A 25,305-nucleotide genomic window follows, 5' to 3' on the forward strand; every position below is an offset into this window, starting at 1 on the left:
GCACACCTAAATCCCTGATGGGGCTGGTGGGGGTTTAAGTGAGTTAATCGTCATAAATGCCTGACACAGCAAATGATCACTCGCTACCCATTTGATCGGGCTGTCTATTGGCATTTACTTGTCAAAAGGCCACGATATAACTTTTATTCTCAGGTGGCAAAAGCCAGAATGAAAACAAAGATATGTGGTCATATATCCACAGTGAAAAACAAAACTTTTACAAAGTTGACAGATAACATTTATTAAAACATGTCATACAAAAGGCCGTGGTCTCTTCTATAAGAAGAAAATATTAAACAGTAACATTCAATTAAGTAAAACCATGCTGTACACTGAAGACAGCAATATATAAAGACAAAACTATTCAACTTTTGCAACACAGGCATAACATTTCACAAAATATCAATAAGATATGCACCTAATGATAATCTATTTATCATCAAATGGTTTTGGGTCTAAGAGTCACCTGACTTGCATAAATAAAGTAATTTTCTAGAAGAAACATTGGGAACCTCATAAAAGGAAAGAAGGCAGCAGCAACTGACATTATGACACAGGCTTCAAGCAAAACTAAAAAAAAAAAAAAAGTCACATTTGCAAAATGTGTTCCAGCATCTTCCCATAGGGCACTATCAGTAGAGATTTGAAATAAGAAACATGTACCTTTAAACACATAAGTAGCAAAGAAAAAACCCAAACAAACACACACCCTGGTTTCACTGAATAAAGTTAGTCACCCATGAAAGCAACCTAAATCACAAAATTAGTGTGGCACAGACGGCTGAGGGTGAGGCCGCGGATATATGTTGCTTGGTTTTCAGTATTCCTAATTATTGGAGACCTTATAAAAGCAAACACCTGGCTTTGGTGGGATGGCATCCTCTCCACCCTCCCCCAGGGGGCTGCAGCAAATCCTCTTCCTCAGGGAAAGCACAGTGTTGTTGCTTCTGCTCTGCCCCAACTTCACTTCTACAGCAGCTTGAGGAGGTGTGTGCCTCCGTGGGAAGACCACTGAGACTAAGCAGCTTTCCCAAACAGCTAGAAGTCAGCTTAGGGTCAATTTAGTTCAGCAAATGCCCACTAGAACGGAGGAGACCCTTTTGGGCAGACTCTTTGAAAGTGTGGCCAAAAGAAGAGACTGGAGGAATGTGAGATCTAGAAATCAGAATCAACAGGCTGGGGTCCGAGAGTGCCAGAGGACAACCCTCCACAGTAGAGGAAAGGCTATCGTAGTCCTTCCTCAGTTAGACGGTGATAACTACTTTACCAAGTGGATTATTGCAATGTGTGTATCTAAAATTAAAGGCATAGCATAAGTACTAATATTAAATACCACTGGTGGTGCCTTGAAGCCCTGTCCCACTGGGAATGGAGAAAAACCACAGTTAAGACTCAAAGTAGGGGACAAATACCTTGGTTGTAGGCCATTCACAAGATCCCTGAAAGACTGTTTGGAAATGTTAACCCCCTGCTATCCAAACTCAATGGGAAGGATAAAGATTTTCTAAAGCTGTACTGAGGGTAAGGAGAGAGACTATCTATCCAACTCAGGGTGGGCAGGAAAAAAAAAAAGGTAGTAATACAGTATGATCTCCTAATCCTAAAAGCAAAGTTTATAAACATTCACTTTTAACATCCAAACTAAGGCAATGCCCTTCCCCCCGCCTCTCTGAACATGGCCAGCACTTCAGATGCCCAGCCACCTCACAGGCTCTGGCTGACCTGATTAGCAACTCTAATTTTTACAAAAACCCCACTATCATAAAAAGCTTAAAACTGCAGATGTGAGGAACTTACATTTTATATTCTACATTTAGTAGCTGATGTACATATAAGGAGTTCAATAAAAGATATCCCTCTCTTCATAACACATTAAATAAGTCCCAGCACAACTGACTGCTTCCAAAACTACCACCGAAGAGCTGCCCAGTAGTCCTGGCTGAACAAGAGCTCTTCCTCACCATTACTCATGACGGGGTGCTGTGCTGATCTCAACATAATTGAAGAACCATGATTTTTCCAGAATATTTTTATTTTACCTCTCAGACTCTTCTTCCCAAGTGTCCCAACATTCATTTGAATAGAATCTTTAATAGAAACCAGCACATCAAACCTTCCTAAGAGGCAGAAAATGGTTTGCTGATAACCGTGGGAGAGGGTGATCAGCTTTTGGCAGAACAAAATGACTTCACTGCCTTAGTACTGAAATTAGTAGGAGTAATACAACAATTTCTCCTCACATATAAAGGCTAGGATCCTACCTAAAACCCACTGCTTCTAACGTGAGAAAAAGAGAAGGAGCAACTGAGCTTGATTGTAAGTCACTTCTATATTCTCTGTTAGGTACACAGAGATGACTGTTAACTGAAGTTTCAACACTAAGAGAGGAAGATATTAACGTGGCAAACAACCAAGAGGTAATATCTAGTTTCTAGGTTAGAAAATCAATATATATATATATTTATAATAAAGTTTTAAATACAAAGTGCTTTTTATATATCGAGAATGATACAGTGTTAATGAATACATCCCTGTTTTGTAACCTCGATTACAAGAGTTAACTGGTAAGTAAGTCTTCCTTTCCCCTTTCCAAACAACGTTTAACAAGTAAATGCCTTGATGGTAGGAGCTTGAGGATCAGAGGCCATTGCCAGCAGAGTCTCTCACTTTAGAGCAAAGCCAAGCTTTTAGAACAAAACTTCACCCCAAATCCAAGAAAAGTTATTTTTATTTTAAGGAAAAAAGTTTCCACTAAGAAATAATAAGCCGGTAAGTTTACGGAAAAGTTAACATAACAGTAGCACCCTGTCCCTACCCTGGTGACAACTTCAGGTATGTTACACAGCTTAAAACATCCTGAACATGCTTCTTTTTTAACCTAAAACCTCTGAGTGATCCTCAGAAAAGGTCTCAGAATAGCTGCTTTTCTTGTTTTTTTTGGTAGATATAGCTATGTGGACTTGTAAACTTACGCAGCTTTATCTATAATATGAGAGCATGAATCTGTGGACTACTTCCTAAAATTAGGACTCTTTCTTTCTGCCTTTTAAAACACATTCCAGCACTCCTAAAGAGCCAGGAGGATTAGCTCAGTGTACCCCTCTACGAGTATCTCCCCCACCAGTGTATTTTCAAGACTCCTCTTTTCTTGGGTAATTGTACCCCACAACTTGCCCCACCCAAGTATAACCTGACACTCAAAATTCTGCTACTCGGCTACTCTCAGTTGGAGTGTCACTGTAGCACTCTATTAGCTCCTGAAGTTCACAGGTAACTCTCAGCCGTGACTTCTGGCTCCTTCCCAGTAACTGTGGTCATTGACTGACCTCTTCAGGAAGCACCGTAATCTAAGACAGAGTGAATCGGCTGGAGCAGCCAATGGTACCGTGGTCGGAGAGTCAAAGCAGGCTAGATGTCTACTAGCCACAGAGCAGATCCCACTGTGTGGATGCTACAATTAAACAGGATTTGGGACAGCAAACCAGTTAGAAATACCTATATCTGGCACCCTAGAGAATTACAATTACAAACAGTTGTTTAAACTAAATGTTAGTACTAAAATATAAAACTCTGACTTATCAAGAGTCTGAAACACATTGTGACAGTGGCATCTTACAGAATTTGAAGCTTGTACCATAAGTTATTTGTTTCTTACTTAGAATGTCACCCTCTTAGTATCTCCATAGTTTTGGTTAAAATACCCTTTAGAAAGAATAAACCCAGGTAAGAGAGCTCTGTTAATCAACTTAGTATCCTAGGAATCACATTATCTGTAGCTATTACATAAGTGGCATTTCATTCAGTGAAGCAGCTACCAAAACAAACCCACATTACCTAAGTATCTATAGTAAGAGCAAAATAAAATTCCAATATGACCTTGTAATAATGAGTGATCAAAAACTGCTGCCACCTGAAATGGAACTGGTGGGTTGGAGTCCAATTCAAAGTGCAGGTGTCTCTATCACCAAGTCCACCTGCCTCATTCACAATGGGCCTGAAGGTTTACCTTGCCAGGTGTGAGGTGGGCTAACTTATCCCCATTACCCACTCCAGGCCTGGAACATACAAATTTGAAGAATTAAGATTTTTTAATTGGCCTACTTAGAGCTGGTCTTTCAGAAATATCTTCCTTTTTTTTAAGCTTCTCTCATAATAGCAAGTAGCACGCATCATCTGTGCCCAGATTTGCATAATTACCATAGTTTATTTTTGTGCCTGCCACTCAAGGGCCAGACCCTGTTTTTAGTTAGCCTCAGTCGTATTCTGCTCAGCCTTTGCAGCTTCGTAGGACTTGGTACAAGAAGTCACATGCCTGTGGAAACTGTCCCTCCACATAAATCTCTTTGCACAGATATTACACTCATATGGCTTTATGCCTGTGTGAATTTTCATGTGGCCCACGAGATGATGCTTCATTTTGAATTTCTTACCACAGACACCACAGCCATAAGGCCGAAGACCAAGGTGCATGCTCATGTGTCGATCTCTCTGACTCTTGTGAGTGAAACTTTTCCCACACTGACAAGGATACAGCTTGTCGGTGGCTGAGAATCCTAGGTGGGAAGCTTCTTCTTTAATCCCTGTTACCATTTCAATATTCTCACTGTAGCCTGTTGCTAGGGCAGCCTCCTGTCTGTGCCCAATGAGATTCCCATCCGACCTCTCTCCAGAAAACTCTTCCATGGAAGAGCCATAGAAATCCACCTGCTCGTCATAATTGCTTTCATCAGCCTGTTCATCAAACTCCGCTTCCACTTTCTTTTCCCCGATGTGAAAGTCTTCCTCTACTCCCGAGGGCTGGACCGAGTGCTCTGTCTGCATGGTGTTGATGGACTCTGTGACCTGGTGCTCATCGTAGGATGCATGCACATCCATGCCCTCGCACGCTTGCTCAAAGCGCTCAGGCTTCACATGGATCCAGCGTTTGTGAGCCATTATGCTGGGCTTGCTGTACATGGGCCGGGTGTAGTGGAATTCGGCACTGTCGCTGGCCCCCTCCTCCCCATCCTGGCTCGCCATCTCAGTGCTTAGCCGGTCATGCTCTGTGGACGAGTTGCTAGGAAGGTATTCATGCTCGGTGAGCTGAGATGACAGCTCGTCTTTGGTGCTCTCCTCTTCATTCTCTCCATCCCTCAGTTCCTGGGCTTTGGGGAAATCCGTATGGCCCCCAGAGCCCAGCTCAAAGCTCTCTACCAGGCCATTGTAACTACTGCTGCTGGGAGACTGGTGGTCACTGCCATGATTTAGCTTCTGACAAAGGACTGTAGGGTTTCCTTCTAAAACCTCAGTGCATTTGTCTACCACATGCCACATCTGGAGGAAGCTTGCAGCTGTTAAGTAACTAACAATTTCTGGAGCAGGCATTACTAGACGTCCCGTGTAACTTGATAGGAGAATGTTCTCAAACACTCTGGGGTTCATCACATCAGGCAAAACAATCCTCCTGCTGTTTTTGAGGAGTACCTGGTCACAAAAGTAGGGTGAACTGGCAGCAAGAACGGCTTTGTGTGCTCGGAAAATGTGGCCTTGGACAACAATGGAGACATCACATAATTGTCCTTGCTGGCGCTGCTGGTTCAGTTTCTGCAGAATGGTGCTGGAAAAATCAGGAAATTCTACTCGAAAAGAGTTTGTTCCAGGCTCCATTTCATCACAAATCTTGTTTGGTGCTACAAGAGAAAGAAAAATTAGTACTAATTCCAGCCCAAAGAGAAACTTATTGATCACTAAGAAAACTAAGACAAGTTCCACAGTTCCATAAAGTCCCCTGGCCTGTGGGCATGGTGGGTGGAGCATTCATTCCCCAGAGCAAGGCTTGCAGGTGCGAGTGTGCCAAAAGCAGGAACGAGCCACCATTCTTTATGGTATTAACTCTTGATACCGCCTGTGTCTATGAGTGGGAAAATAGAATCCAGAGATATTTGTAAGCTATATAAATCTCAAGTAAAACAAAGTAAATATTTCTAGTCAAAACAAACACAATACCTGTTCCAAACGACAGAATTTTTAAGAGGCCTCAGGTTCAACCCATATTTGACAAGTTGGGGTGAGGAAGGAATTGTGGAAAAAAGGAAAAGCACATGTGAAGGCTCTCAGGCAGAAATGATCATGGTAACTGCAAGGAACTGAAAGGAAACCACCAGGCTAGAACCCACTAAGGGGTCAGGGGGCTGAACAGGTGGGGCCAGAACAGTCAGGCCTTTGGTCCTTCAGCACCACAGGGGTGAACTCGCCTAGGTCCCAAACAATATGGGTTTCTCTAGTTGCTGTCAGCATTTAAGCCCTTTAAGAGCTTCTCATAATGTGAAGCAGAACGAAATGGCAAGGCAAGGTATTCTATCGGCTGATCTCCAAATTGTTTAAAAAGTTATAGAACAAAGAGGATAGTAAATACTGTCCCTGTTACTGAATGAACTTAATCTGAAAATAAAGTTATAACAAAGAATAAGGGATTGCCTGTGGCGTTACTGTAAATATATTTTGTGGGATGAGTCAAGCATTAGAGACAATTCCTAACAAGAGTGATCAACGAGATGAACTCTGCAGCATGCTCAGGCCCCATAATTCCATAGTAAATTAAAACAAACCAGAAAACTCAAAAGATTTATTGGTGCTATTTGTCACCTAGGTCTAATATCATATCTAAACATTGCTAAATACCAGATTTTCTAAGTATGAGATAAAAGAAGCAGATAACCCAACAAAGGTTGAAAGTTATCTTTCAGAGATAGGGAGAGATGCCAAGAGAAGAAACTAATGTTTCCTGAGTAATTACTATATATTGGGTCGGCCGAAGTTTGTTTGGGTTTCTCTGTAACATGGAAATTTTTGGCCAACCCAATACCAGGAACTGTACATCTTTTTTCACCTAATCTTTGTAACGATCCTGCAAACGTAGAGGACTGACATTCTTAAGTTCACTATTTCAAGTAACTTTCCTAAGGCTAAAATAAAAGCTAGTTTTTATTACGCTGGAATTTGAAATCTAGGTCTCTATGACTCCAAAGTCTATGCTATTTTTCCTATCACATCACTGCCTCTTCTAAGAAGATGCTAAAATACCAGATAAGTCATTAATAATTTTAAGAGGTAAGGCAGTGTTTTTAGAATGAAGTATTAATTTATGGTTTACAGCTCTTAAAACATTTCATAATAATTTAAAACAAACAAAAAAATAAGACCAGGAAATAAATTATTTAGGTATTTGTAATTTCAAAAGGAAAAGTTAACTACATAAATGTATAGAGACTAGAGGTATGTAAATTCTGAGAACTACATCTAGATTCTCTTATCTCATCAGTAAAGAATTTTGATCTTAGCTATTTGAAAAAAGGGGGGAATAAAACACACTCATAAAAAATTTACAAAAAAGATGTTAAAAAAAATCTCTCCTTCATTTATTCCTAGTCCCCCACCTCCCCTGGAAGGAAATCACCATTAAAAAACTTCTGTATATTCTAGAAACTTCTCTGCACATATATCAGAATAAATCATATACATCCTTTAAAAATTCCTACCCAGGGCTTCCCCGGTGGCGCAGTGGTTGAGAGTCCGCCTGCCGATGCAGGGGACACGGGTTCGTGCCCCAGTCCGGGAAGATCCCACATGCCGCGGAGCGGCTGCGCCCGTGAGCCATGGCCGCTGAGCCTGTGCGTCCGGAGCCTGTGCTCCGCAACGGGAGAGGCCACAGCAGTGAGAGGCCCGCGTACCACAAAAAAAAAAAAAAAAAAAGAGTTTACTTTGGTATAAGGAGAAGGTTAGGATCCAGTTTTTCCTTTCCCCTCCAAAATGGCAAGCCTGTTTTTCCTACACTATTTACTGAATAACTCATCTTTTCCTCAAGATTTCAAATATCTGCTGTGGAATTTTATGTGACTGAGATAAGGCTTTTAAAAACAGTTCTATAAAAATAAACGCCATAAGCGATGTTAGAGAAAATGGTGGAGTAGGAAGCTTTAGGTGTCAATCCCTCCACTAAAACAACTAGTAAACTGTTAAAATGATCAGAATAAACCATTTCTGAACTCTGGAATCTGATCAGACACTTACAGCAACCAATGCAATGCTTGATGAAAGAAGAAGCTGCTAAACCTCGTTAAGAGAGCAGCATGCTGCAAACCAGCAATAATCCCCATTCCTCAGCTCTGCCACAATTTGTAGGACAGTGGCCCAATTTCCAAGAGTGCTTGGCTGATGCCAGGGTGGCAAGAACAACACTGTCCAAAAATTTGGGGTTTTGCATCTTGGCCAACCCACACAAGCTTTTTCTTGGCCCCCTCAGGCTGCAGTGGTTTTCCCAGTAGCATCCATCGGAAGATTTTAAAATACAAACACCATTCCCCATTCTTTGGGCCCAAATATTTAAGGAAATCTCTGTCAGGACACAGCCTATCACATAGATAAAGCAACAGAGACTTCCGTGACTACATGCAACAAGGAATACAGACTTTGCAAAACAGTTTAGAAAAAAATCACCATATAGACAACTGCAGCCATCAACAAGAAACAAAATAAATCCCCCAGGAGGGGAAGAATCTGATTCCAAGAGCTACCACATTAGAATACTGAAAATATCCAGTTCTGAACCAAAAATTACTAAGTATACAAAGAAAAAGGAAAATACGGTACATTCACAGGAAAAAAAGAATTAGAAACTATCCTTGAAGAATTCCAGACATTATTAAGTGCTAGTCAAAGCTGTTAAAGTCAACTGTCTTGGATATGCTCAAATTGTTAAAGAAAACTATGGACAAGGAACTAAAGAAAATCAGGAGAACAATGGCAATAAAGAGACAGAAATTATAAAATGTAACCAAATAGAAATTCTGGAGCTGAAAAGTGTAACAGCTGTATTATGGGCTGAGTTGTACCCTTCCAAAATTGCTATGTTAAAGCCCTAATCCCCAGTACTCCAGAATGTGACTATATTTGGATTTAGGGCCTTTAAAAAGGTAATTAAATTAAAACGAGGTTGTTAGGTTGGGACCTAATCCAAGCTGACTGGTATTCTTATAAGAAATGAAATTTGGACAGAGAGACATCAGGCATGCGTGCAATGTGAAGACAGTGAAAAGTTGGCACCTGCAAGCCGAAGAGAAAGGCCTCAGGAGGAACCAAATCTGCCAACATTTTGATCTCAGACTTCTAGCCTCTAAAATTCTGAAAAAATAAATTTTTGTTGCTTAGGTCACCTAGCCTGTGGTATTTTATTATGGCAGACCAAGGAAACAAATACAAGTTGAAATTAAAAATTCATAATAAGGAGTCCAATGGCAGATTTAAGCAGGCAAAAGGAAAAAAATTCATCAAACTCAAATGTAAAGCAATTGAAATATCCAGTCTGAGGAGTATTAGGAATGAAGAAAAAGAAACACAATCTGAAGTACCTATGGAAAACCAAATATACCAACATGCAAATCAGAGTCTCAGGAGAAAAAAGAATAGAAAAGATATTAAATGACATAATGATTGAAAACATCCTGAATTTGATGAAAGACATAAACCTCACACATCCAAGAAGCTTAACTCCAAGGAGATAAAATTAAAGAGATCCACATGAGATACACTGTAAGTCAAATAGTGGAAAGCCAAAGACAATGGAGAATCTTGAAAGCAGCAAGAAAGAAGCCACTCATCACACAAAAGGGATCCTCAGTAAGACCAACAGCTAACTGCTCATCAGAAACCACGGCACTCAGAAGGCAGTGCACGACATATTTAGACATATTTAAAGTGCTAGGATAAGGATCTGTCAACCAGGAATTCTACACCCGCAAAACTATCCTTTCAAAATGAAGGAGAAATTAAGACATTCCCAGATAAACAAAAGCTAAGGGTGTTTGTTACTAATAGGTTTCCTCTACAAGAAATGATAAAGTTGTCCTTCAGGCTGAGATAAAAGAACACTAGAGGGCTGCCCTGGTGGCGCAGTGGTTGAGAGTCCGCCTGCCGATGCAGGGGACACGGGTTCGTGCCCCGGTCCGGGAAGATCCCACATGCCGCGGAGTGGCTGGGCCCGTGAGCCATGGCTGCTGAGCCTGCGCATCCGGAGCCTGTGCTCCACAACGGGAGAGGCCACAACAGTGAGAGGCCCGTGTACCGCAAAAACAAACAAACAAAATAAAACTAGATAGTAATTCAAAGCCATAGGAAGGAATAAAGACTACTGGTAAAGGTAACAACATAGGTAAATGTAAGAGCTGATATTATACCTTTGGTTTACAACTCCTCTTTTTTTCCTGAATGATTTAAAAGGCAAATGAATAAAACAATAATTATAAATCTATGTTATTAGGCACACAATGTATTAAGATGTAATCAGTGACAATAACAATAATGAAGAGGGAGGGATGGAGATGTAGAGGAGCACAGTGTTCATATGCTATTGAAACTAGCTAAGTTTAAGATGTTAATTGTAAACCTCAAGGTAACTACTAGGAAAATAACTAAAAATATACATGAAAAGGAAAGAAGGGAATCAAAACTGTATACAAAACAAAACAAAAATCTCAATTAAAAAGGAGTAAGGGAGGAGTTGAGGAACAAAAAACATGTAAGATACACAGAAGATAGCTAGAAATAAATGGTAGAAATAAATCCTCCTTCATCAGTAAATTACTTCAAATGTAAATGGATTAGCTCTCCAATTAAAAGGCAAGAGACTGGCAGAATGGATTAAAAAAACATGGTTTATCTGTATGTTGTCTATAAGAGACTCACTTTAGATACAAAGGCACAAAGATGTTGAAAGTAAAATAATGGAAAAGGTATGTCGTGCAAAGAGAAACAGAAAGAGCGGTGTGGTGACTATATTATTATCAGACAAAATAAATTTTAAGTCAAAAAGGATCACTCTATCAAGAATACATGACAATTAAAAACATATACGTACCTAGGGCTTCCCTGGTGGCAGTGTATAAGAATCTGCCTGCCAATGCAGGGGACACAGGTTCAATCCCTGTTCCGGGAAGATCCCACTGAGCAACTAAGCTGGTGCGTCACAACTACTGAGCCTGCGCTCTAGAGCCTGGGAGCCACAACTGCTGAAGCCCGCGTGCCTAGAGCCCATGCTCCACAACAAGAGAAACCACCGCAATGAGAAGCCCACGCACCGCAATGAACAGTAGCCCCCACTCGCTACAACTAGAGAAAGCCCACGCGCAGCAACAAGGACCCAACACAGCCATAAATAAATAAATAAATAAATAAAAATTTAAAACAAAACATATATGCACCTAACAAAAGAAATATATATTAACAGAATTGAAGAGAGAAACATACACATCTATAAAACAGGTGGAGACTTCATTACCTCACTTTCAATAATGGATAGAAAAACAGGACAGAAGATCTATAAGGAAATAGAGGACTTTAACAATATTATAAATCAATTATACTGAAAAGACACATAGAGAGCACAAACAGAAAGGAATGAAGTTCTGATATATGCTGCAACATGGATGAACACTGAAAACGTTACACTAAAACAACATGCTAAACATTTATGTAAGCCAGACAAAAAGTACAAATGTATAATTCTACTTATGTGAAATATCTAGAATAGGCAAATTCAGAGAAAGTAGATTAGAGGTTACCAGGGGCTCAGGTGAGTGAGAAATGGGGAGTTATTGCTTAATGGATAGAGTTTCTATTTAGGGTGATGAAAATATTTTGGAACTAGAAAGTGGTGCTGATTGCACAACACTGGGGTATAATTAATGTCACTAAACTGTACACCTGAAAATGGTTAAAGTGGCAAATTGAATGATATTTATTATTATTATTATTTTAGATGTTGGGGGTAGGAGTTTATTAATTAATTTATTTTATTTTTGCTGTGTTGGGTCTTCGTTTCTGTGCGAGGGCCTTCTCTAGTTGTGGCAAGTGGGGGCCACTCTTCATTGCGGTGCGCTGGCCTCTCACCATCGCGGCCTCTCTTGTTGTGGAGCACAGGCTCCAGACGCGCAGGCTCAGTAGTTGTGGCTCACGAGCCTAGTTGCTCCGCAGTATGTGGGATCCTCCCAGGCCAGGGCTCAAACCCGTGTCCCCTGCATTGGCAGGCAGATTCTCAACCACTGCGCCACCAGGGAAGCCCCCTGAATGATATTTATTTTTTACCACACATGAAAAACAAAAAATTGGAAAAAAAGTCATGTAACTTTATTTTTAACTGTGTCAAGGTGGTTAACAGTCTTTGTAATTTAGCAAGTATCTGACCTCTACCCTTAAATTTGAGTGAATGTGGCATTTCTACATATTCCCCCTCTCCTATAGGTTTTCCTGCTATATAAGCAATATTTACAAACTCACAGGCAGTTGTGACCTATATTAATAGTACAGTTGCCATTTCAATTGTTAAAGAGTTTCATAAAAGTAATTAACTCACTAAAAAAATTTTTTTAAAAACCCCACAACATAAAACACTATATGCAAAGTACCGTGGGAGATTTCTAAGATAATGAAGGAATGTCACTGTCCAGAGCTTATAATCTGGTAGGGAGATAAAAAACACGCATACAACCCTGTTATTCAATGCAAAGCCTGATAAAAGTACCACAAAAGAATTACAAATCCAAGAGGAATTCAGAGGCGGGAACCTGGTATACTCTAAAGTTATACATCCTGTCACTATAAATTTTGGTGTCACCAGGTTAAGAGGAAGACTTGAGAGCAGCATATAATTCTTCCCATCTACTACATCCTAACCAAAAAATCTAAGAAATACAGAAAAGCTAGCCTGAAAAGTTGGGATCAGAGTTATCTATATGCAACAAATTTTAATTAAGGATATCGTGGAGATGGGGCCAGGATAAAGGGAGACACTGACCTGGCAATTCCACCTGGTTTAGCAACCAGGCAATTCTGGTAGCAGTAATCCTGACAGAGGACCAACAGATACCTGTTCATCTGGAAGGCCTGCAGCTAAAAAGCCAAGGCAGACCACAGGAAAGGTCTTGCATATTGGCAACATTCAGAGATGTCTGCATTGGGATACCAAGGGTTGCACACTGCCTCAGCAGAAAATTTTTAAAGACTTGACGTGAGAGGGTAGCTCCAGGAAGGAGGCAAAAACATAGCCCATCCTTTGCCAGCCAAGGGCCAAAGAGATAAAAATAGGCCCCTGGTAAAACAATTTCACCAACACAGAAGGAAGTGCTCAAACTCTCTTAACAGTGCCTCAGACCTAGCCTCCAGCCCCAGCCATTCTACTCAAGCTAACCCTGGTGTCCATATAGTCAGCCCATCCTTCAGCAAAAGAGCTAAGAGTTGATTATAACAGCATTCAGGTATACAGTGAAGGACCCCAAAATAATCTTCCCAAAAAGGGGGAAATTTTCAGACCTGAGCAAAATGTTTCCCAACATAGTTTTACTCTGTAAATAAATGGGGTCTGTAAATAGATTCTACAATAACCAAGAAAATAGTAAAGTGTAAACAAAGAGTACAGTTTAGATAGCATTTTTAAACTGATTTCCACAAACATGAAAACGCAGTCCCCATGAATGAAGTTTAAGGAAGATAAGACAATACAGTAGAATGATATGAAAAAAAGAGCCAACTGAATTAAAGACAAGATGTAAGGAAACTAAAATAGAGCAAAAATTTAAACAGGCAATAAGGAGCAGAATTGCAACTATAGAAAATGGAATCAATGATGGGGAAGGCACTTTGAGGAACTTTTATGCAGGAGGATGATAAAAATGTGAAAACAGCAAGGGAGAAGATAACAGAACAGGAGAACAGAGAATAGAGATCCAACATATGGCTAATTAGCACCCTTGAAAGAAATAACAAAACGAATGGAGTAGAAGGAATAATCAAATAAAATATTTAATAGAAGAAAACTTGCCTGAGTGTAAAGCCTTGAGTATTCAGAAGAGTCGTGCCTCAGCAGTGGGGACAAATTAGCCCTAGACAAAATGCGGTTCTGGTCCCATTAAACAAAGCTTAAAAACAAGCCTCACACATGCCGCGGAGCAACTAAGCCCATGTGCCACAACTACTGAGCCTGAGCTCTAGAGCCCGTGAGCCACAACTACTGAGCCTGCGTGCCACAACTACTGAAGCTCATGTGCCTAGAGCCTGTGCTGCACAACAAGAGAAGCCACCACAATGAGAAGCCCGCACACTGCAACGAAGAGTAGCCCCCGCTCTCCACAACTAGAGAAAGCCCATGCGCAGCAATGAAGACCCAACGCAACTAAAAATAAATTTTAAAAAAAGCCTCAAAAGGATTAAAATATTTCCAAATAACTTAATTGTGTTCCAGAACAAAGCTTAAGGATATTTACATAATACAAAAAGTCCAGAACCCAACAAGGTAAAATTCATGTCTGGCATTCAATAAAAAAAAAAAAAATCACCTGGGATGCAAAGAAGCAAGAAAATATAACCCATATTAAGGAGAGAGAAAAAAGAAAAAACTGATCAACAGAAACAGAACCAGAAATGACAAACTTATACAAATGGTAGAAAATTCTACATCCCATGTGTTCAAGAAAATAGAGGAAAATTAAGCATAGTAGGTAGACAGGAAAACAAAAAAACCCAAATTGAACTTCTACAAACACTGGATGAGAATAACAAAAGAATTAACATGAAGAAAAGATTAGTGAACTTGAAAACACAGCAACACAAACAACCTAAAATAGAAAAAAGCTGAAAAAAAAAAACAGGAAGGGGGGAAAGAGTATCAGTGAGTTGTGGGACAACTTCAAGGCACAAAATTGGAGTCTCTGAAGGAGTGGGAGGGTATAAAGCCCAAAATTTATTTAAATAACAGCCAAAATCTTCCTAAAGTTGATAAAAACTATAAAGCCACAGATCCAAGAAGCTTGACAAACCCCAAGCACAAGAAGTATGAAGAAAACTATATACCAAGGCATATCATAATCAAATCACTGAAAACTAGTAACGAAGAGAAAATCTTAAAAGCAGCCAGAGAAAAAGGATTCATTGTGTACAGAGGACCAAAGGTAAGAAAGGTTGCAAGCTTCTTGTCAGAAACAATGCCAGCCAGAAGAAAGGAGACAATGCAAGAACAGTAGACATCTTTAAAGTGCTGAAAGAAAAAACTGTCAACCTAGAATTCTATACCCAATCAAAATATCTTTAAAAATGAAGGTGAAGTACTTTTTTAGATATAGGAAAGTGAATAGAATCCATCACAAAAAAAGGTCAAAAGTAAAAAGAACAGGTATATGAAAACAAAAAAATTTCAGACAACAATATTAATATCAAAGTAAATTCAATGTAAAAAGCATCAAATGAGGGGCTTCCCTGGTGGTGCAGTGGTTAGGAATCCACCTGCCAGTGCAGGGGACACAGGTTTGAGCCCTGGTCCGGGAAGATCCCACATGCCACGGGGCAACTAAGACCGTGCGCCACAACTATTGAGCCTGCGCTCTAGAGCCCGTGAACCACAGCTACTGAAACCCATGCACGTAGACCCCGTGCTCAGCAACAAAGAGAAGCCACCGCAATGAGAAGCCCACGCAGTGCAACGAGGAGTGGCCCCTGCTCACCGCCAACTAGAAAGAGCCCGCGCACAGCAACGAAGAACCAACACAGCCAAAAATAAATAAATAAATAAATCTTTTAAAAAAAGCATCAAATGAGGTGAAAGTTTATTGATAATTGATGAATTCTATAATTCACATGAGGGTTAACTTGCGAACTTCTATGTGTAAATGTAGTACAGTTTTCAAAAAAAAACCCACAACAGTGACAGAAACATAATTATAGTAAGAAATATAAATGTCCCTCTTTTAATCTTTAATAAATCAATAAGGCAAAAGATAATTTGGATCTAGAGGTTTAGACTGGTTATCATTAATAATGCTAATTTAACTGAAACATACAACCTCTGTATCCTACAAATAATACATCTTCTTTTTCAGTTTCCATAGGACATTTACATAAATGATCATAAGTGGCCACAGAGGGCATCAATAAATCCCCCAAAGCAGAAATGCATACATGAGCTCATTTGATTACAAGTGATCACACAATAATAAATCTAGAAATGTCAAATTCACAAAATTAGGAATAAGAAATGAAATATAATCACATGATAGAAACTTTAAAATAGAAAACAATTTTCCCCTAATAAATTTTAAAGTCTCACTGATAAAAACTTTATAGAAAAATATAGAAATCTAACAGATTAGTAACTATGGAGAAATGATAAAATATAATCAAATGACTGCCCAAAGCACAACGGCAAAATTCTTTGAAACTAATTCCTATGCTATATAAACTGTTTCAGAGGGGGAAGAAGGGAGAAAGGGAACAAAGATAGGAGAAAACTTGCTACTTATTTTTTATAAAACCGTGCTATCAAAACTGGACAACAAAGAAAAAACTGTAAACCTATCTCACTTATTAACACAGAAAGAAACATTATAAACCACATGGCATTCTGGTTTATTTTAATCTCTTGTAGGTTGAGTGTATTATGAGTGTGACACACTGAAAAAATTGAGTTACTGGTACCATCACACTGAGGGCAAGATCCTATTTTATGATAAAATTACCACCAGAAGGTCCTCTCAAAAGCTCTTTTCCATTCAAGACCACTGCTAGTGGCATGTACATCATTACCTGTGCTTCCTTCTACAAGTGACAGGGAGTGGTGAGAGATAAATCTGGAAGGAATGACTGGTACTATCCTGCTGAAGGCTGAGTTTGAGCTTTAAATGTGGGCACTGGAGGCAGCACTGAAAACTTCTGTGTGACATGCTGTGAAATATGTTCAGAAAGGATAATCTGTTGATGGTCTTAAAGCAGGAGCAAGTCTGAAACAAAGGTCAATTCTAAGATTTCAGTAAATATGCTCTAGGTTTGAGGCAATGAAAGTAACAGTGGGTATGGAAAACAGAATTGATGGACTAACTGACTGGGTAGGCAGAAAGATGCAAGAGTAGCCCAAGGTACACATAATACTATCAAGAAAATGAAAAGACTACCGAATGTAAAATAATTAGCTAGTGGGAAGCAGCAGCATAGCACAGGGAGATCAGCTCGGTGCTCTGCAATGACCTAGAGGGGTGGGATAGGGAGGATGGGAGGGAGGCTCAAGAGGGAGGGGACAATGGGTATATATGCATGCATATGGCTGATTCACTTTGGTGTACAACAGAAACTAACACAGTACTGTGAAGAAATTATACTCCAATAAAGATCTATTAAAAAAGAAAATGAAAAGATAACCTACAACATGGGAGAAAATATATTCAAATCGTATAATTGATAAGTAACTTGTATCCAGAATACATAAAGAACTCTTAAAATTCAATAATAAAAAGACTACCCAATTGAAAAATGGGTAAAGGATTTGAATAGACATTTCCCCAAAGAAGATATACAAAAGAGCATACAAAAGACGTTCAATATCATTATTCATTAGGGAAATGCAAATCGAAACTACAATGAGACATCACTTTTCACCCACTTGGATGGCTATGATAAATAAGACAGACACTAACAAGTGTTGGAGAGGATATGGAAGGATTAGAACCCTTATACATTATTGGTGGGAATGTAAAATGGGGCAGCCACTTTGGAAAAGTTTGGCAGCTCCTCAAAAAGTTAAACAGAGTTATCACGTAACTCAACAATTCTACTCTTAGGTATATACCCAAGAGAAATGAAAACATATAATGTCCACAGAAAACTTATCCATGAATGTCTATAACAGCATTATACATAATGGCCAAAAAGTGGAACCAACTCAAATGTCCTCAACTGATGACTGGATAAACAGAATGTGGTATACCTATAAAATGGAATATTATTCCATTTTATTACATACTATATGTATTATGCCATTCTTTCGGCAATAAAAAAGAATGAAGTATTGATAGATACGACAACATGGCTGAGCCTTGAAACACTGTGCCAAATGAAAGAAGTTAGACACAAAAGGCTAAATCTTGTGTGATTTCATTTATATGAAATGTCCAGAATAGGGAAATCCAGAGATAAAAAGTAAATCAGCGGCTGCAAGGAACTACAGGGCGAGGAGTGACTGCAAATTGGTTTTTTTTTTAAAGGGGAGACAAAAATTCTAAAATTAAGTTGTGGTGATGGGTATACAACCCATTAAATATACTAAAAAAAACCTCTTAACTACCTATGAATTATGTCTCATTAAAGCAGTTTTAAAAAACAGAGGGATGCAAGGTAAAGTAGTTACCAATCCCAACTGGGTAACTAGGAAAATGTCATAATTAGTAGGAGAGGTAACAGCATCTAACATGTATTTAACGCATGTATTGTAAAAGACTGTGCAAAGCACTTTTCGTATTCTCATTTAATCCTCATAACAACCCACTCGATAGATATTTTTTATTCCTATTATATAGAATAAGAAATAGACAAAGAGGCTAAACTACTTGCCTAAGGTCATATAACCAGTAAGCAGTGAACCTGGAATTTAAATTCAAAACACTTGCTCAGGCCCAATACAGTCTGAGAGATGAGACAGTATGGAAGGTAAAGATGAGTATTTTCACAAATAAATACCTGAAACAATCTACAATGTACAACACATTCATAAACTCCAGGGCAAATTATTCACCGTCTTCAGACTTAATGAAGTACTAGCAATTTTATATGTCACCTTGCAAAGTTAAAAAAAAAAAATCCAATAGTAACAGTTCTAAAACAAACATACCAATCCCAGCTAACTCCTTCCATTGTTCACTGAGATTATCTGGCTTTTTTTTAAAGCAGAGGACAAAGGGTAAATATTAAAGAATCACTGAACGAGGGCTTCCCTGGTGGTGCAGTGGCTAAGAATCTACCTGCCAATGCAGGGGACACGGGTTTGAGCCCTGGTCTGGGAAGATCCCACATGCCGCGGAGCAACTAAGCCGGTGCACCACAACTACTGAGCCTGCATGCCACAACTACTGAAGCCCACGTGCCTAGACCCTGCGCTCAGCAACAAGAGAAGCCACTGCAATGAGAAGCCCGCACACTGCAATGAAGAGTAGCCCCGCTCGCCACAACTAGAGAAAAGCCCGTGCGCAGAAACAAAGAACCAACGCAGCCAAAATAAAATAAATTAATAATAATAATAAAAAGAATCACTGAACTAGATGACCTCCAAGATCCCTTCCAACTCTGACAAGTTTAAAAGCAGCCTGTATTTATTATTCAGCTGAGGAATTGTATGTCAAGTTTTATACACTATTTAAATACCAATGACATATCCTAAAAACACAGAGGACAACAATATAATAGGGAAGCCAACCCATGAGTGACTTTTCTTGAAGCCCTCCAGAGATTTCTTAATCACGGCACATGGTAATTTGCATGCTTACTGTAGAGAGCACATTTTAACACAGTAAATATTACTTTAGTAAATCTCTAGACTGGTACAAATGTACAATAATACCAACACCCCATGCGTACAAAAATACTTAAGTCAAATGCTTTACAGTTCACAAAGCAGACTATGTAAACTTGGGTCTGGCAATACCCCTGTATCATCACACTCATGAGTTAAACTAAAGCTCAAGAAGGTTAAAAGATCTGTCCAAGGCCACATATCTCAGAAGTGGTTATGTCAGGATTTAAACAGAAGCGTAATTCCAAATCTAATATTTTTCTAAGTTAAAAAAAAAAACGTCACTTAGCAGAAAATTTCTTGGAATTTAAATGCTCTAACAGTACAAAGTATGGCAGTGATTGGCCTTAAAATGTGCAATATATACTCCTCAGAAGAGAAGTAAAAGAACCTTTCCGGTCTAGGGAAATTAAATACAACTACATTATTATTTTTTACTGAAAAAGAAACCATTTTAGTAAATAATTTAAAACACTGCATTTTTAGCAAGTTTATAGCTTACCTAATGCAAAGTTGTATTCCTGGGATAAAGTTCCTTATGCCATGACCATCAAAAAGCAGTATGAATGAACGAGGAAGAGGAACCCATTTCTTAGTTTTGTTTCAAATTAAAATCACACTGATTTCTGAAAAGAAAAATCACGTTGAAAATGTAAGAGATGCTGATGCTATTCACTGTGTACCAGTGCCTTGCTAATAAATACTATACTTGTGGGTGAGTAGCAGAAAGAAAATTAATCACGATTGATATTTTTTGGTTATATTAGCTTTGTTTCTGCACCTTCTTAGCTTCTGCCTTTGTATTTTTTAAATAAACTTTTAATTACGGGATTATTTTAGTTTTACATAAAAGTTGCAAAAAATGTTGAGTTCCCATATGACTGTCAGCCAGTTTTCCTTTAATGTTAACATCTTGTATTACCATGGTACATCTGTCAAAAATAGGAAACCAACACTGGTCGATACCTATGTAATTTTGCAGAATTAAACTATCCTTTGCAAAAGTGTTTTTGGTCTCCAGACCATTATCAATCAATACCCCTATATTTTCTAATTGGAACACTGTAGCCAAAGAACTTAGTAAAACCTATTTTAGGGTTTTTAAAAAACAAGCTACCTACTTTGTGAAGTTTGCTTCATGCCACAGCTGAATGTTTACTTAAGAACATCAGGGCAAATAGGTCCATTGTGGTAAATTCTTTGAGATTCAAAAGAGAAGTTATTGTTCTAACCACTAACTCCCCACTTATCAGTCATCCTGCCATTACCTTACAATAAAGCCAAGGAAATGTTTTTAACTGCACCCTCACATTCATTAGAATTCCGGATAAGAAGCTCAATCAAGAAAGCAGAAGGAAGAAACAGCACTTGCCGGTATGTATGTTCTACATACGAATAAAATAAAAGTTTTTTCCTCAGTATGTTACAAATAAGACAAAAGTCTCTTTCTATTCTAATTGCAAACATAAATAAGGTAAAAAGGAAAAGTTCATGAAAATAATATAGCACTATATTCAACTGATTATAAGAGGCACATTTTTTTCACATTTTTAAATTTCTGAAATCAAGATGTGATGTCCAGGTGGAAGTTATAACAGTTGTCTCTGCCTAAGACAATGATAGAGCATTCCTGAGAGCCTCATCAACGTTTCTGATGGCACAAAAGATGACACTGTGGAAAAGCACGGATGCAACTCTGAATTGAAAAGTATTCAAGAGTAGGAAGGTTAAGAAGGTTAATGAACACTTTAACCAATTTATTTCACTTTTCTTCTTTTTACACATACACTAGAGTATCATTTTTTGCTTGTTTTTTGTTTTTTGTTTTTTGTTTTTTGTTTTTTTTGCGGTACGCGGACCTCTCACTGCTGTGGCCTCTCCCGTTGCGGAGCACAGGCTCCGGACGCGCAGGCTCAGTGGCCATGGCTCACGGGCCCAGCCGCTCCGCGGCATGTGGGATCCTCCCAGACCGGGGCACGAACCCGTGTCCCCTGCATTGGCAGGCGGACTCCCAACCACTAGAGTATCATTTTTAAATGTCTAGGGACTTCCCTGGTGGTGCAGTGATTTGGACTCTGCGCTCCCAATGCAGGGGGCCTGGGTTCAATCCTTGGTGGGGGAACTAGATCCCACGTGCATGCCGTGGCTGAGAGTTCGCATGCTGCAACTAAGGAGCCCATCCACCCCAACTAAGACCCGGCACAACCAAAAAAAATAAAGTCTAAATAAGTTTAAAAATGTAAAGAAGCGGGCTTCCGTGGTGGCGCAGTGGTTGAGAGTCCGCCTGCCGATGCAGGGTACGCGGGTTCGTGCCCCGGTCCGGGAGGATCCCACATGCCGCGGAGCGGTTGGGCCCGTGAGCCATGACCGCTGAGCCTGCGCGTCCGGAGCCTGTGCTCCGCAGCAGGAGAGGCCACAACAGTGAGAGGCCCGCGTACCGCAAAAAAAAAAAAAAAAAAAAGTAAAGAAGCATATGTAATAGCTTAATTGGCAGTGTTTTCTCTTCCTTTGGTGGTACATAAAATAATCGATGGTATCTAGGATTCAATACGGTAGTAATTCAGCTGCTACACCTTATAAGAAACCTTGATAAACTAGCTTACAAACAAACCGATAACTTAGATGAGAGAACATAAAACAAAGGCCTCCCCCATCAGAAAACACACAAGAAAATAACACAATTTTTCATTATTATAATAAAAAGACTATTTTTCCAACCCTAAGAGTTTTCTTCATGTGAAAAGTTAAAATCTTCCTCAAATTTTCTGCTTGTGTAGCAGATTCCTGCACTGAATCCAATGAATATGGAGGGACAGCCAGGGTGGGAACCTGCTACAAGTAGAAATTTTTAACTAAATTCTTTCAACCAAACTCCTTTTCTAAGGACCTTGGCTGTGGAGAGCAGGCATCAAGAAACGTTAAGTTCAACTAAATGTTCCTAAAAGCTACAGAATGAATTTTTAAAGTCACATTTTTCATAGCGCTTGTTAGTTCCAGGAATCTACACTTAGCAATTTTTTTTGGTAAAAATATACCTAACATGAAATTTACCATTTTAACCATTTAAAGTGTACAATTAGTGGCATTAAGTATATTTATGTTGTTGTGGAACCATCACCATTATCCATTTGCAGAACTTTTTCATAATCCCAAACTAAAACTCTGTATCCATTAAACTCTCCACTCCCTCCTCCCACTCAGCCCTTGGTAAACTATACTCCACTTTGTCTCCATGAATTTGCCTATTTTAGATACCTCATATAAGTGGACTCATACAATATTTGTTCTTTTGTGTCTGGCTTATTTCTCTGGTGAATACTTTTGTAAAGCAAAGAATGAAGAACCCCAAATTATTATGTTTCTCATAATTTAACTGTACACAGTGACACAATCTCTGAACTAAGCATACAGCTCTCCCAGAAATTCTGCTACTGTTCCATGAGCCCCAAGGGGCAGAGGATCTCAGACCCTTCCTTAGCCTGGAGACAGGCCTGGTTAAGCAGCTGTAACTCAGAAAGCAGGCTCTTTAGAACCCTGGAGGCCATGTGGATGGAGCAAGGGAAGTAGGGAGCTGGGCAGGCCTGAAAAACCACGGTAAGAAAAAGCAAGGATTCATCCAGTTACTTTGGCCCTGAGACGGCCTTCTCTCTGTCCTCCAGGAGCTCCTGCACCCTGACACTTAGGTTGGGCGACACCTGTCAGAGTTGAGGTCAGACGGCAGTCTAGTCGCTGACATTGTCACCCGTGCAGGAAGCTTCACAGGGTCATGAGTCACCTTCCATGGCTCAGAGGTCAGGGCAGGCTCGCCCAGAAAAACCCAGTTAGGAGAGGCAAAAACAAGACAGAAGGACACACGATTGGCAGAGAGAGAGAGAAACACAGATGGGCAAAGAGCTGGACCGACAAGCAGGCCATGAATGAAAGTTAAGGACTAAAAGGGAAACACAGGGTCAGGAGACACAGAAGCAAGATGGAAACAGAAATAAAGACAGGGTCCAGATACTCCGAGATGGGTTCGAGAGAGCCAAAGTGGAGAGAAATACAAAGTTGACAGGAGCCGAGTTGAGAGGCAAAAAGGGCAGGTGACCACAGGTGACACAGACAACAAAAAAGGTGAAACACAGAGGTAAACAGAGGCAGGTATCAGCGAAGTCCCGGTGTAGTCTTTCTCCCGGCCTTGACTCGATTCCGAGGCCGCCAAGCCGCGCCTACCCGGCGCCCCCGAAAGGCCGGCGGGCGGACTGACGGGGGGGCAGGATCTCTAAGCGCTCTGGCCCGCTGAGGTCCGCCGCCGCGGGGTGACCTTGGGCGAAATGCTGCCTCAGGGGCCTTCGGGTCGCTGTACGCGCGCCGGGCTGGCCGGAGACAGTAGGTGTTGGACCCGGGGTGCCGGGACTCCAACGGCCCGCGCGCGGCTTCAGCATCCCGGTCGGCGTTGTGGGCCTGGCGGTGCCAGCGGTGCGCGCGCCGCGACCTGCAGAGAAGCCCTTATACCTCTCCGGTTTCCCTTCCTGCCCCCTTAGTACCCGTTGTCCAGACTCCGACATACCTGCCAAGTCCTCGACGCTCACATAGCCCACCGGTGGGATAGTTTCCGCCGCCGCCGGCGCCAGGCCCGTTCAAGCCGTCGCCGCCGCAACCGCCTCAGCCTGCGCCTCCCGCCCCCGGAAACGCTTCCCGGTCCAGCCCCCACCAAAACTGCCAGTGCTTCCGGGGGTGCGTCAGAGAGAAAGCGATGTGCGCATACGGGACTCGCGTTTGGGGCGGGGCGTCAGGAGCGTGCTCAGAGAGAGCCGGCGGCTGCGCAGTATAACCTGGAGCAGGTCAATCTGCATTAGGGACTCTAGGGCCACCGCTGAGAATTGAGCGGATACTGAGTCCTAAACCCTTTGACCTATCTCAGTTTGTCTAGCAGAGATTGTGTCAAATCCTTTTGTGCCTCCACAGAGCCTTTGGCTCGTAGTGGATGCTCAGTAAGTGTTCAATGAAAGGACCAGTGCCCTCTGTGTGGCAAGCACTATGCCGGGAACCCCTAGGAGAAGCTCCACCCCAACTGGAGGGAATGACATAATTGGTCCAGACTCTTCGTGGTAAACTCATTTTCATTAGCCAATAGTTGGACTAGGCATAGGCATGTGACCAACTTCTAGCCCATGTTACGTATTATAGAAGTCATTGAGTGGGGCTTCTGGAAAAGTTCTTGTTTGCTTATTTTATTTTTGTTTTTACGGAGTCCACTAGGATTTCTAGTTGAGTGTGCTCCTTAAGTGCTTTGCCATGGCCTGCAAAGCAGAAAGATTGAGAGAGCCTAGGTCTCAAATGACGTTAAGCTACAGTCTCAGCTTTGGACTGCTTACTCCTGGATGTTTGTTGCATGAGCCTAATAAACTTACTTGGACTTTATTTCTAGCAATATTATAGACTACATATCTCCAAATATAACGGCAACAAAATACATAAAATTGCTAGGAGAAGTATTGAAAATACACTTTTTAAATGTATAGATAACCTTGCGAGAAAGTCAGGAAAATCATCTGAGGCCAGAAAGGGAGCAGAAACATAAGCCTAGGAAGTTAGAATTAATGTTCAGAAGTTATGCACAGGTACAGTCTGTATCTTTTCTGATTGGCTTGGTGCATATGCCATACTGACAAATATTTTGAAAATCATCTCTGGAGGAAGGTTAACAATAATGCTACTACCAGCTATGGGGGCATCTACGTGGGTCCAGGCAGGATGACGGCCAAACTGGAACATCAGGTTGGGAACCCAAGAAGGAATATATCTTTGGGGAAGGATAGACTAGAGAAAAAACAAAATACTGCCCTGCAGAGGCAGGCAGCAAGGAAAGTTGACTCTGCTTGGTTCTGGGTGGAAGGGTAAAACATTTTCCTAGTGGATGCATGGCCAAAATCTGGCCATCACATGGCCACACTATTTGCATGGTCCAA

At 40.5% G+C, this 25,305-nt stretch overlaps 1 protein-coding gene across 2 annotated transcripts; it reads right to left on the reverse strand.

The window, feature by feature from the left end:
• Positions 1 to 263: 263 nt before the first annotated feature.
• On the reverse strand, positions 264 to 24,013 carry ZBTB43 (zinc finger and BTB domain containing 43). Of its 2 annotated transcripts, XM_082657186.1 has the most exons (3): positions 23,904 to 24,013; positions 19,857 to 19,980; positions 264 to 5,669 (listed from the first exon to the last, which is right to left on the reverse strand). In XM_082657186.1, the coding sequence occupies exon 3, from the start codon at positions 5,644 to 5,646 to the stop codon at positions 4,243 to 4,245; it is 1,404 nt and encodes a 467-aa protein (XP_082513312.1). In that variant the 5' UTR covers positions 5,647 to 5,669; positions 19,857 to 19,980; positions 23,904 to 24,013; the 3' UTR covers positions 264 to 4,242. The 2 variants fall into 2 exon arrangements, with proteins under 2 accessions (XP_082513312.1, XP_082513313.1); XM_082657187.1 differs by lacking the exon at positions 19,857 to 19,980 and having other exon boundaries at positions 23,904 to 24,008.
• Positions 24,014 to 25,305: the final 1,292 nt, after the last annotated feature.

This window comes from Grampus griseus (assembly GCF_964374135.1).
Source record: "Grampus griseus genome assembly, chromosome: 6".
Lineage (NCBI taxonomy): Eukaryota > Metazoa > Chordata > Mammalia > Artiodactyla > Delphinidae > Grampus > Grampus griseus.

Bases quoted from the DNA above. Each gene is read 5' to 3' on its own strand.
- ZBTB43 (XM_082657186.1), bottom strand. From the start codon at position 5,646: ATGGAGCCTGGAACAAACTCTTTTCGAGTAGAATTTCCTGATTTTTCC.